The sequence below is a fragment of the Hesperophylax consimilis genome, chromosome 20 (assembly GCF_061612785.1).
Source record: "Hesperophylax consimilis isolate HC1 chromosome 20, BYU_Hcon_1.0, whole genome shotgun sequence".
In the NCBI taxonomy this organism is placed as follows: domain Eukaryota; kingdom Metazoa; phylum Arthropoda; class Insecta; order Trichoptera; family Limnephilidae; genus Hesperophylax; species Hesperophylax consimilis.
This window is the reverse complement of record NC_142855.1, coordinates 22,102,124-22,117,225: the sequence shown is the minus strand read 5'-3', so window position 1 is coordinate 22,117,225 and position 15,102 is coordinate 22,102,124. Positions and strand designations below refer to the sequence as shown.

Below are 15,102 nucleotides of genomic sequence, written 5' to 3'. Positions count from 1 at the left end.
TGACTCCCCAGATTGTACATTCTGTGGTCTAGAAGTGGGAACTTTAGATCACATATTTTTCATTATTTTTTTGGTAAACTAATGTTTAAGACAAGATTTTTTATGCATAGCATAAAGGGTAACAATTATTTTACAAGCAATAATTATTAGCCTGAAACACTCATCCACATTGAAAATCTCCTGATAAAAGATACATGACGCCAACGGGACTTGATTTTGGTTGTCCCTCTCTAAACAAATGTCTTCTCTTCTATCAAGCCTTATCTAAAATTGCCTCCCCTCCATTCAACATCTCATCTCCTCTAAGTCTGAACTCGACTCCAATTTGCATTGCAATTTTGAAATTCGCCTATTTAAATTCACCTTTCATCTCTACATAATTTTAAATGATGGCCAAGAACACCCTTGAAGGGTGAAAGCCAGAAATAATAAAAGAAAAAAAAAGTAGTAACATTACAAAATACATATGTAATAGTAACACTATCTTGTTGAATAATATGATAAGCAAATTGAATAGGTAATACACTAATTATAGATTACATACATTATTTAATAATATTTCTGTATCAGTCCTGCCTAGATCTAATAACCATTTTGTTATTTTTGGACCAAAGGATGACAATTCACACAGTTTCAGCTGTGAAGTGATTTCGTTATATATTTTAGGACCGGGATATGAGAATAGTTTTTGATAAGCCGCTCTGTTGCTTGTTGGAATGGAAAGGTCATTTCTTCCCCTACTTCTGGTTTGATGTTTGTGTTCAGCTGTTTTCATTTTGTTTTTATTTTTATGAACACGGATTACTATTTTTTTTATATCACACTGTTGGACATCTAGTATATTAATTCCTCGAAGAGAACGTCGCTCGAATATCTGAAAGGGTTCTTCATAATAACACGTAAAATAGATTTCTGTGCCTTCAATAACGGGTTTAATGTTGTTCTTCCTGTACGTCCCCACTCAATGAAACCGCAGGTTATGATTGTGTTACACAGCCCGTAGTGCGTAGTATATGTTTTTTAAGTCTTGTTTTTTTTAAATTTCCCGTAATGAAATAAATATGAGAATCAGTGTTCGCACTCTTTTAAGCTACATTTTCAATCTGGTTCTTCCATTTGAAGTTATTATCAACTATAATCTCTAAATATTTAATAAATTTAACATGCTTGAGAGCTTCACAATTATTATTATTATAATACTATTCAATAAATTATCCCGCTATCCTCACCTTAGAATCCGTGTACAAAGAGGTCTGACACGCTCATCGTGCTAGCTATAAACACAAGTGCTGCCATCTATAATAACTATAACTATAACCGTGTGCAGTCATCCCGTGTATGAAGACGACGTCCACATCCCAAAGGTCTAACATGCTTCTCATGTTAGCTACAAACAGAAGTGCTGCCATCTATAATAATTATAACTATAACCGTGTGCAGTCATCCCGTGTATGAAGACGACGTCCACATCCCAAAGGTCTAACATGCTTCTCATGTTAGCTATAAACACAAGTGCTGCCATCTATAATAACTATAATTACATTCGTCATTCTACCGTGGTAGTGTGTAGACGTGTTTATAGAAAGACAATACATTATTAGAGAATTGTCACATTTATCTAAGTTTTGCCGGGAGCGAGGTGTTCCGCGAGGCGGTCACAAGCTTAACCCATTATGGACGTGCTGTCGATAATAGAAAACATAAAATTAGAAATTTCAAATATTTCTACGGTAAAGGACTCGAAAGCTAAAAATAATCTGGAATTAAATATAAAACTATTAGAAGAAAAATGGACTCAGGAAAAAATATCTTTTCAAAACGAGATTGTTTGTCTGCAGTCAAAACTAATTGAAAAATTAGAAAAAAAAATCGAGAATACGAGCTATTTTGAAAAAAAAACATACGCAAGTTGTCTCAAAGTAATCCCGGAATCCAAATTCTCATTGATCATCAAAGGTGAAGATTCGAACATGACATCGGATGCTATTAAAGAACAAATCGTAAAGAAAATTAAAATAGCAAACTTGGGTATCGCAGTGAACGGAATACGAAAAGCCTCGCAAAATAAATTAATTATATCTTGTCCTTCAAAAGAACATGCAGAGAAATTGACAGATGAAATCAATAAAACCCTTAAAAAAAACATGGTTGCAGAGGAATTAAGAAAGAAAAATCCAAAAATATTCATAAGAAATCTTCAAGTAGATTTAACTGAAGAGGACATAATTGAGGCAATAAAAACACAAAACGATGGAATAAAAGATATCATGAATAGCGATACTAAAAACACGATTAAACTAATAAAAATGTTTAAACCAAAAAACCAAAATGGACTCACTAATTATATATTTGAAACCAGCGGAGCAGTAAGGTCTTACCTCATGGAAAAGGAAAAAATTAACATTGGTTTTAGCAGAGTACGAGTGGAAGATGCCAGCCCCTTGACGCAATGCTACCATTGTCTCAAATTTGGTCACACTGCATTAAAATGTTTTAATAAGGACAAACGTGCGACGTGTTTACATTGCGCAAAAGATCACGAATGGAAGGAATGCCCTAACAAAAACACTGAAGAAAAATGTAGTAACTGTGCACATCAGAACACCTTATTCAAGATGACCCTAAATACCAATCACAAAGCTAATAATACTAATTGTTCTTACTACAAAAAGATGATGCATATCGCTCAAAGTCGTATAGACTATGATTAGGTATGTATTATAATTCTAAAAAACAATTACAATGCTAATCACAATTTTTTCATTTTTTAACTTCATATTATCACTTTCATTTATGCATCGTAATGTATATAATTTATTGAGACATAAATATTTCATATCCTTGCCGAAAATTTTTGCCATTTATGTTACAATGCATTATCCCATTGCCACAGTGTTAAACGCTAGTATACTGAAATCTATGATTATATTGATGTTCGCGCACTCTTCGTGTATTTGTATGTGTAGAAAAAGTTCAATATGTAATTATTGTTGCCGATTAGTAAACCTACCTTGTTCTGTACAAAACTATAATCTAACCTGGAACATATCGGAAATACTAACTGCTATATTGTTATGTATCTATCGTATTTATATTTATAAATCCCAATACATGTTTATATATTATTGCTGCCAATTAAAATATTATTCTATATGGGTGACTTGAACTGTGATTTTGATTCAGCAGAAATAGATTATGAACGCACGTCAATTTTTGAAAACTGGGCTACAAAAAAACATGTGTTAGGAAATAATAAAATAACTGCCCTCAACTTAAATATACGATCTTTATCTAAATATTGGGACACTTTCCTATTAATTGTTTCTAGCTCTTTGAGAAACATCGACTTAATTTCGCTATGCGAAACGTCTATTAATGAAAATAATATAAATCTTTATAAATTACCGGGATTTAATTCGTACCATTTTTGTCGAACAAAAAGATCGGGTGGCGGTATTATTGTGTACGTGAAAGATCACCTTACATTTGAAAAAATAAATATTATGACTAATAATTTTGAATGCGTTTACGGAACCATTTCAGTAAACAAACATATTCGCTTACATCTTTTAGCAATATATAGACCGCCTAATACAAAAAAAAAATTATTTCTTGATGAGCTGGAGACAATATTGGGAAATATTGATATAAAAGAATCCGTATTGGTTCTAGGTGATACGAATATTAACTTATTAAATGTACACGAACCCATAACTATGCAATATGAAAACCTCATGTCTCATTTTGGAATGACCAGATGTATAAATGATGTGACTAGAGAAGCGATATTGACTAACTATGTAACGGCTTCATGTTTAGACCATATTTATGTAAGAGTGAAGGAGACGACCGAAATCAGTTCATGCGTATGCGATTCAATAATAGCTGACCACTACCTAACTGCAGCTAGTATTAACTTCTGTTACTATGATAAATGTACCGTCGACAAATCGCACCAAGAGTATTACACTGCACTATCGGACAAAAGGATTGATTTATTGATCGAAATCACCGATTGGAATGCAATGTTAAAATTGTCTGAACCAAACATTATTTATACAGAATTAAAATCGATTTTTAAAAATATTTATGAAAAAAGTACCTTTACAAAATTAAAAACAAAAAAATTTCGAAATAACCAAAAAACTTGGATGAATGACAGTCTCGCTGAAAGTATTCTAATACGAGATGCCATGTGGAAAAAGTGGAAAAACACGCCTAATAATAAAAAATATGAAATCTCTTTCAAAAAATATAGAAATAAACTTAATAAACAAATATTAAACACAAAAAAGGCATACTATAATAACAAATTTAATCACTGTTTCAAGAACATTAAAAAAACATGGAATGAAATTAATACAATTTTGGGTAGGAAAAATAAATCTGGTTGCGATGAAGTCTTATCTAAATATTTCCTAAAGTCACAATCTTCTGATGCAGTGGCAGAAAATTTTGCTAACTTTTTTGATGAAGGAGTTAATAAGTTGTTACATGAATGTGATTTCCGAGCGTCTAATCACTTGCAAGAATCCCTACCGCATTCAATGTACTTACCTAGAGCTAATGCTAAGCAAATTGAATATATTATCGGAGGTATGAAAAATTCAAAGTCACCGGGCATAGATCTAATTCGTATGTTTGATTTAAAAAAACATGTCAAATTACTTAGCCCTGTTATTGCTCACTTTATCAACAGAATAATCGATACCAGCCTCATCCCCGATGAATTAAAAAATAGCATTGTAAGACCTATTTTCAAAAATGGAGATCACTCCGAAATTAACAATTACAGGCCAATTTCTATTCTCCCGGCACTAGAAAAAATTTTAGAAAAATATATTTCGATAAATTTAGATAAATATTTGAATAATTTGAATATTATAGATGAATGCCAGTACGGGTTCCAGAAAAAAAAAAGTTGTGATAAATTGCTGGAAAAATTTTCTGATTTTATAAATTCTCAACTTAATTCTAAAAAACATGTACTGGTGCTTTTTATTGACTACTCAAAAGCTTTTGACACTCTCAGCCATATACAATTAATTAAGGTTCTTGAAAACATTGGAATCCGGGGTAAACTCCTCTCATTCTTTAAAAACTACTTAACTAATAGAAAAATGAACGTAAAGATTTTAAATGATATGAGTAAAGGAAGACATATTAAATCAGGAGTACCGCAAGGATCAATTTTAGGTCCAAAATTGTACATTATATATGTTATTGTTATGTCAAAACTCTTTAAAAAGGCCTTTAGATTCATTTTTGCTGACGATACTGCACTTGTAGTATCCAATGAAAATCCTATCATAGCTATTCAACAATTGCAAAGTGACTTTAACGAGCTACTTAAATGGGCTCATGATGTTGGTTTAATTATTAATGTTAAAAAAACAAAATGTATGTATGTAAAATCACCAAGCCTGGGAATATGGAATATACCCAAAATAATTGCTCATAATTCTGAATGTATTCATAGAAAAATTGAAAATATTTGCCACTGTGAAACAATTGACTTTACTAACGAATATACTTATCTGGGACTAATAGTAGACAATAAATTTAAATGGGATAAACAAGTGGCTAAAATCTGTAACCAGCTCCGATCTTTTGCAAGTAATTTTTATAAACTGAAATATGTTTTGCCTCATTGTACTCTTAAAATAATTTATTTTTCTATGGTCGAATCCATACTCAGATATGGCATACGAACTTGGGGGCACTCAAGCAATATTTATATTAAATATATACAAAACTTACAAATTGCTATAATAAAAAAAATTGTACCACCGAATATCTACAGACAAAGAAGTAATCTAAAACTACTGTATGGTTCTGAGGGCCTACTTCCAATAAAGGGTCTTCTTTGGTACATTATTATAATGGATAATGAGGGAGATAGCAAATATAAAAAGCAACCGGTGCATAATCACACAACAAGATTCACTGAAAATAAGGGCCTCATTATTCCAAGAGTAACAAATAAGTATGGAAGCCGAACGCTTAAATATTCAATACCAGAGATTTTCAATAAATTTAATAATTATTTTAAACCTCAGAATAATGAGAGACCCTGCCCCAAAAACACTAAGCGTTGGCTAATAAGCGACGAATCAATGTATCTCTGAACATTATTATTGATGTATTCCTGAACATCTCAACGTACCTGCCTAAATAATTTGTATATAGGTAGGTACTTTGATATATATTATTTTGTGATATTGTTTATTGTATAATTTTGTGTCATACATGTATTAAAAATTAAAAATGTTTTATATATATTATTTGTAGAACCTACAGACAAGCCGTCATGTGTGACAGCTTTGTGGGACTGCATATACCTGTATCTTTAAAAATTTTTAATAAAAAAAAAAAAAAAAAAAAAAAAAAATAACCGTATGCAGTCATCCCGTGTATGAAGACGACGTCCACATCCCAAAGGTCTAACATGCTTCTCATGTTAGCTACAAACAGAAGTGCTGCCATCTATAATAATTATAATTTTAACAGTGTGCAGTCATCCTCACCGTGGAGTCCGTGTATGAAGACGACGTCCACATCCCAAAGGTCTAACATGCTTCTCATGTTAGCTACAAACAGAAGTGCTGCCATCTATAATAATTATAATTTTAACAGTGTGCAGTCATCCTCACCGTGGAGTCCGTGTATGAAGACGACGTCCACATCCCAAAGGTCTAACATGCTTCTCATGTTAGCTACAAACAGAAGTGCTGCCATCTATAATAATTATAATTTTAACAGTGTGCAGTCATCCTCACCGTGGAGTCCGTGTATGAAGACGACGTCCACATCCCAAAGGTCTAACATGCTTCTCATGTTAGCTACAAACAGAAGTGCTGCCATCTATAATAATTATAATTTTAACAGTGTGCAGTCATCCTCACCGTGGAGTCCGTGTATGAAGACGACGTCCACATCCCAAAGGTCTAACATGCTTCTCATGTTAGCTACAAACAGAAGTGCTGCCATCTATAATAATTATAATTTTAACAGTGTGCAGTCATCCTCACCGTGGAGTCCGTGTATGAAGACGACGTCCACATCCCAAAGGTCTAACATGCTTCTCATGTTAGCTACAAACAGAAGTGCTGCCATCTATAATAATTATAATTTTAACAGTGTGCAGTCATCCTCACCGTGGAGTCCGTGTATGAAGACGACGTCCACATCCCAAAGGTCTAACATGCTTCTCATGTTAGCTACAAACAGAAGTGCTGCCATCTATAATAATTATAATTTTAACAGTGTGCAGTCATCCTCACCGTGGAGTCCGTGTATGAAGACGACGTCCACATCCCAAAGGTCTAACATGCTTCTCATGTTAGCTACAAACAGAAGTGCTGCCATCTATAATAATTATAATTTTAACAGTGTGCAGTCATCCTCACCGTGGAGTCCGTGTATGAAGACGACGTCCACATCCCAAAGGTCTAACATGCTTCTCATGTTAGCTACAAACAGAAGTGCTGCCATCTATAATAATTATAATTTTAACAGTGTGCAGTCATCCTCACCGTGGAGTCCGTGTATGAAGACGACGTCCACATCCCAAAGGTCTAACATGCTTCTCATGTTAGCTACAAACAGAAGTGCTGCCATCTATAATAATTATAATTTTAACAGTGTGCAGTCATCCTCACCGTGGAGTCCGTGTATGAAGACGACGTCCACATCCCAAAGGTCTAACATGCTTCTCATGTTAGCTACAAACAGAAGTGCTGCCATCTATAATAATTATAATTTTAACAGTGTGCAGTCATCCTCACCGTGGAGTCCGTGTATGAAGACGACGTCCACATCCCAAAGGTCTAACATGCTTCTCATGTTAGCTACAAACAGAAGTGCTGCCATCTATAATAATTATAATTTTAACAGTGTGCAGTCATCCTCACCGTGGAGTCCGTGTATGAAGACGACGTCCACATCCCAAAGGTCTAACATGCTTCTCATGTTAGCTACAAACAGAAGTGCTGCCATCTATAATAATTATAATTTTAACAGTGTGCAGTCATCCTCACCGTGGAGTCCGTGTATGAAGACGACGTCCACATCCCAAAGGTCTAACATGCTTCTCATGTTAGCTACAAACAGAAGTGCTGCCATCTATAATAATTATAATTTTAACAGTGTGCAGTCATCCTCACCGTGGAGTCCGTGTATGAAGACGACGTCCACATCCCAAAGGTCTAACATGCTTCTCATGTTAGCTACAAACAGAAGTGCTGCCATCTATAATAATTATAATTTTAACAGTGTGCAGTCATCCTCACCGTGGAGTCCGTGTATGAAGACGACGTCCACATCCCAAAGGTCTAACATGCTTCTCATGTTAGCTACAAACAGAAGTGCTGCCATCTATAATAATTATAATTTTAACAGTGTGCAGTCATCCTCACCGTGGAGTCCGTGTATGAAGACGACGTCCACATCCCAAAGATCTAACATGCTTCTCATGTTAGCTACAAACAGAAGTGCTGCCATCTATAATAATTATAATTTTAACAGTGTGCAGTCATCCTCACCGTGGAGTCCGTGTATGAAGACGACGTCCACATCCCAAAGGTCTAACATGCTTCTCATGTTAGCTACAAACAGAAGTGCTGCCATCTATAATAATTATAATTTTAACAGTGTGCAGTCATCCTCACCGTGGAGTCCGTGTATGAAGACGACGTCCACATCCCAAAGGTCTAACATGCTTCTCATGTTAGCTACAAACAGAAGTGCTGCCATCTATAATAATTATAATTTTAACAGTGTGCAGTCATCCTCACCGTGGAGTCCGTGTATGAAGACGACGTCCACATCCCAAAGGTCTAACATGCTTCTCATGTTAGCTACAAACAGAAGTGCTGCCATCTATAATAATTATAATTTTAACAGTGTGCAGTCATCCTCACCGTGGAGTCCGTGTATGAAGACGACGTCCACATCCCAAAGGTCTAACATGCTTCTCATGTTAGCTACAAACAGAAGTGCTGCCATCTATAATAATTATAATTTTAACAGTGTGCAGTCATCCTCACCGTGGAGTCCGTGTATGAAGACGACGTCCACATCCCAAAGGTCTAACATGCTTCTCATGTTAGCTACAAACAGAAGTGCTGCCATCTATAATAATTATAATTTTAACAGTGTGCAGTCATCCTCACCGTGGAGTCCGTGTATGAAGACGACGTCCACATCCCAAAGATCTAACATGCTTCTCATGTTAGCTACAAACAGAAGTGCTGCCATCTATAATAATTATAATTTTAACAGTGTGCAGTCATCCTCACCGTGGAGTCCGTGTATGAAGACGACGTCCACATCCCAAAGATCTAAAATGCTCCTCATGTTAGCTACAAACAGAAGTGCTGCCATCTATAATAACTATAATTATAACCGTGTGCAGTCATCCCGTGTATGAAGACGACGTCCACATCCCAAAGGTCTAACATGCTTCTCATGTTAGCTACAAACAGAAGTGCTGCCATCTATAATAACTATAATTATAACTGTGTGCAGTCATCCCGTGTATGAAGACGAAGTCCACATCCCAAAGGTCTAACACGGTCCTCGTGCTAGATTCAAGTGCTGCCATCTATAATAATTATAATTTTAACAGTGTGAAGTCATCCTCACCGTGGAGTCCGTGTATAAAGATGACATCCACCTCCCAGAGGTCGGGGGGAGGGATGTACAGCATTTCGCACACCACCTTCCCTTCGCCGTCAGCCTCAACAGCCACCTTTAGCGTTGAGCTCGAGTCGGCCGCACTCCGAGACTCACTCTCCAGGGCGGGTACTGAAATGCAAACAATCAAAATGCAAACTAATTGTTCATTTTATTTATTTTATAAGAAACGAACAGTACATTGGTTACAGTGATGAAACAATTAACAGATATCAAAGTAATATTTCAAGATGGGAACTTACAATAGGGATGTTTTCTTGTAATGTATTATATGTATGTATATTTAGTAATTACTGGGTGACGTTTGTAGTGTAGGTATGTGTGTGTATGTATGTGTGAGTGTGTGAGTATGTAAGCGCATTGAACAATTTATATTATTGACACGATGCTCCTTTTAAATTTTAGCAGTGAATCTGAAAACATGTCGATGTTAGAGTTTAGACAAATATTTTTGAATGTATGTAGCACACTGTTAATTTGCGAATTAGATACTGCATTTGTTTTGTATTTAAGCGTGTAGAATAGCGCTGTATGTCTTGTACGTCTCAAAGGTAAAATTTATTCAGAAAGAGGTCCTGAAAATATTAATTTCCCTCGGAGCCAATGTCATCTTTAGGGATGATTAAGGAAATGAAGGAGAGGAGGTTCTGGAAAGGAAAAAGGTATGAGATGTGGGTAAGAATCTGGCGGTCAGCGTGTATGTGACAGACGTATGAATCCATCCCTCCTGCTGCGGAGCAAGGTGATTGGTCGAAAGAGTCCTGCTGATGAAGTGTAAGGGTCTTCCTCAACCAAGCTCTCCAAATCACTCACCTCACAGTTGGAGGGTAGACGCATCCGTTGTCAAGGACAGAACAAAACAACAGAAAACAACTTTGAAAAAATACGGTATTATATATAAATAAAAACCAGTTTTGTGCTTGAAATCGAATGTTTCTAGACTCCGTTTGTCAAGCGATTTATTTTATTTTTTCTTTATTAATAATTTTTCTGGTACATACTATGGTATAATTTTTCACACTTTTTTATATACAGGGTGTATCGGCACGTACCCGACAAACTTTAACCAGCTATTCCTTAGCACATTTGGAGTAAAAAAATGTATGTGCACTTTGCTGTCCGGTAATGTTTTTTTTTAATAAAAAAATTATTATTCATATTTTCACCACATGTCACCACTGTTTTATCCTTTGTCAAAGTTTGAAAACCCATCTGGCAATATTTTATTCGAATTCCGTTGAATAATGTACGTGTGTACCTATATTGGCGCACTTTTACAATCACAACGAAATGGCACGGCACCATTCGTCTCATTTTTAACTATTATTATTGAGTGTGTGCGAAAGAGCAAAGACGCTTTTCGACATACTTGCTTATAACAGCTGTTGAACACGAAAAGCAATGCCAATGACAGTGATGTAGTGTGGAAATTTTTGATTTTTTTGTTTTTAATTGAAAAAAAATGCTACCGGACAGCAAAGTGCCCATAACATTTTTTACTCCAAATGTGCTAAGGAATAGCTGGTTAAAGTTTGTCGGGTTAGTGCCGATACACCCTGTATAAACAGTTAAAAAGGAAAGAATAATACATTTAGCAGATTAACCAAAAAAATCCCACACAAGCATCGCCAGTTCGTTTATTAACAGTTATTAACTTTTGTTTATTAACAGTTAAAATTTTACTCACATACATACATTATCTTTGTAGAAGATTAGAAAATAAAATTGAAAAAGTAAAAAAATTAGTGTTTACTGAATTAAAATTCAAAAGACATGATTGAAAAATATTTAAAAAAAATAAAATTAAAAATGTTAAGTTACATCAGGTCAGATGTTACAGCAAGTCAGATGTTACGGCAAGTATAGAATAAGTATGGCATAGGTAATAGAAATTAAATCTTTTTTTCATTATAAGTACCAATATGTAAATAATATCATCTGTATGTGGCTTTACCACAGTTTTATGATCACTTCGGAAGGCAAAATAGCTATCACGCATAATAATAATAATAACAAAGCAGAACTTGTTTAAAAGTAAACTGTTTTATGTAAATTGAATAATAGTATTAAGTACATAAAAGAAAAACTAAAAAATTAAATGAAGTTCTAAAAAATAAAAGTTTTGTGCCCCGAAAGAGAGAATTTCTGTTTATCAAAATCCACTAATCTACAGATCATTTGAACCTTTGGCCGTTGACATTTGTATTTCACTTACAACTATTTTTTTTTTCATTCTTTCCTAAAGTCAAAGTTATGCCCTTTTCAATATAATTACCTGACACAAACTGAAGGAAAGCCGGCAGTCTGGTCCACAGAGCCAGTAGGGCTGGCAATAATCGGGCCAGTCCGCCACGCAAAGCCGCCCAACAGACCAAGCTGGGCGCTGATACTCTGTGCCGCCTAGGGACAAACAACAAAATGTTTAGAAGATGTAGTTAACGTATTGCATTCAAAACTGCTTCCGAATCACAGCTTGCAGAACATGAATTGAAGCGCATAACACAATATAGTGAGTTCAAGCGCAACACAATCACAATATAATGAGTTCCACCGGGATACTTTGAAGTAACTACTGCCACAACAAAACGAAGAAGTAGGTACTTAAACGATATTAAGCACAGTCCTTCTTTTCAAAGATTAGGTACACGAAATACACCAACAACTTGCTTCCATTAGTTTAATTCTTCTGTCCATAAATGAATCTTTTTTTTTTCAAAAACAAATGCACTGGAATTTGCACTGTGTTCTTGTCACTGTTCAAAATTTTAAATACTTTTCCACCAAGGTGATAAATAACATTCAGGTAGAAACTAAGCATATTCTCAATTTCAAAACCAAACGTCCTGTATTATAATATTGTCAAGTCATTTCAGGACCGTCATAGGTTGTCATGGCTTCTCCAAAGCAAAGAGAGCCAAGCACACCCAAGTTCCCCAAGCCCGAAGCAATGACATCGATGTTCAACTGCCTTATACGATCTAAATTAGAATACGCTTCTGCTGTCTGGGCCACATACCACCAAAAATACATAGAATTATTAAAACATATTAAAAAAAAATCTAAGATATCTTTATATGAGAACGCATGGTGAAAACCCACGATTTATGCATCACATAGATTTGCTCTCCGAAACGCACTACAAAGTCTACAATCTAAGAGAAATGGGACCCTTCAAGTAACAGCTTTTAAAATCATGAACTATTACATTGACAGCCCATACCTCTTGGAATGCCATAAATTGTTTGTACCGAACAACTACCGTCAGAGTCGACGCCACGACTTGCTCTGTATTCCACACGGAATAACGGACGTTCTGGCCCAGCATAGCTTGACAAGAGGTATTGTGCTGCTAAATGATACCTTTAGTTCTCTTGACATTTTCAACATTGGCCTTGAAGATTTCAAAAGTTATTTTAGGCAAGAACTCTAAAATATGAATTATTGTAAAATGTTTCATTTAAAATTTGTATAATTCATGTGTATTGTAATAGGATTACATCAATATGTAATGCACAAAACCAAAAACAAAAAAATGCTTGGTCAATCGACCCATCGGTCATCTTCATCTGTTTCCAGGCAAAACAGTTTGCAAGTAACGATAAGTTTCTACAGGTATGAGTTTTCGGTTTTGCAAGCAACTAGGGTTTGCAATCCTGCAAACCCGCATCCCGCAAACCCGCTTCCCACAATACCGCATCCCGCAAACCCACGGGATTTCAGGAATATTTGAGAAAGCGGATTTGCGGAAGTTTCATGTGCGGGGTTGCACGATTAAATAAATCAAAATTTACACCAAAATCTTGCTGAATTGATTTGCAAGACTTCTTAAAACCGTTAAATACGTAACGTTTTCAATGTTTTTTTTTATGATATTGCTTTTACAAAAGACACTTATGTTTTTAAGTATTTTTAAAATACTGTTTTGGGCGGCAATCCCATAGAAAACCCATCATTGGGAACGTGTGTCATACGAGTTCCACTAGCCTTAGTTACACTACTGATCTGTGTTGAGTAATATGTATGTCATTTAATGATTTTGAGTTTGAGAAAACGTGAGGTGCTGTATTAAATAAATCGAATTCATTGTATGAAATGTTAAATCTATGAAGCGCGGTGAATAAGTTGTGTTAAGGCGAAGCTTAATTCCAAATCAATATTTTGATTAAACTTTATAACGATTTGCTGTACATTATGAATACCAAAAAATATTCTTTAGATAAATTGAAGGTTTTCCTATCGTATTGCTTCAATATAATACAAATAAAAAATGAGTTACTCAATAAAAAATATAAATGCAAAGTACAAAAAAATGGATGAACGCGTAAAGGAAACAACTTTTAAAAATACAGTATTATAGCTAAGATTATCTGTGACAGTTTCACTTGATTAACTTTTTTGCCTTCTTATCAAATTATTTAAAAAATAAATAAAAACCAGTTTTGTGCTTGAAATCGAACGTTTCTAGACTCCGTTTGTCCTACAATATAAGGTATACCAAGAATATACACATTTTTGGCTTGTAGCTTCCTCTTAAGTGTTTTGTTTTGAGTAAGTGTGAGAAGAATTTACTCTGCATCTCTATATACTGTCGATTGTCAGTTGACTTCTACAAATCAATTACCAGGTAGCCACATTTACAATAGAACGGAAGCCATTTAAGTGAAGGTTTGAACACGTCAATAAAATATCAAAAAATGAAATATTTAACATTATTAAAACTGCAGAATTATCAATACTTTGCAAAAATTTTATGTTTAATTTAAAAAAATATATATTTCAATAAATTTATGTTTATTTTAAATAATACGCATTTGAAATCTTATTTGATCTCCTTTCAAAAATATTTTTTAGTTTTCTGATACTTTCAGAAATATCCCATTTATTTGCATTTAATATTCACAAATTCCCCAACTTTCTGCATCTTTAAGAAATATAACGGTCAATATGCCAGAGGCCTCAAGGGTCAACATCTAACACAGCGTACTTGAGGTTTTTACTAGCGCCAAGTGCCCTGGGCCGGCCCTGGAGGTCACAGGTTATTTAAAAAAAACTTTGAATTTAGATTCCTTTGATTTCCACAACCTTTGTATGTGAGTTTTAACTCACTCCTTAACTCCTCCTTTTCTTTTTGTTAAAAATCAAGAATTCATTATAAGTTTCATATCACTTCATATTAAAGGGTGTGTAAAGAAGTTACTAATAAAAGTTTTACCCACTAGAACGACTGCTACACAAATCTGGGTTGCTGTGGGTCATTGATTCTAAAATAAGTCTATTCAAATTTCACTTTTGTGTTCTGCAATTAATACAAATCTTGGAAGCAGAAATTAACCCACTCCCCGACGCCCGATAGAGCTGAAACTCGGCAGATATTCTCGTTATCGATGACAATGCATTCTGTCAACT

General features: G+C 34.7%; 1 protein-coding gene across 1 annotated transcript in view; it reads right to left on the bottom strand.

The window, feature by feature from the left end:
- The window catches only part of LOC149414336 (uncharacterized), a 73,205-nt gene that overhangs the window by 15,799 nt on the left and 42,304 nt on the right, over positions 1-15,102 (bottom strand). Inside the window, exons 3-4 of the mRNA XM_089644139.1 lie at positions 11,972-12,096; positions 9,646-9,807 (exon numbers count right to left, since the gene is read on the bottom strand). Coding sequence (XP_089500265.1) covers positions 9,646-9,807; positions 11,972-12,096 — 287 coding nt within the window. The remainder of the gene's footprint in view (positions 1-9,645; positions 9,808-11,971; positions 12,097-15,102) is intronic.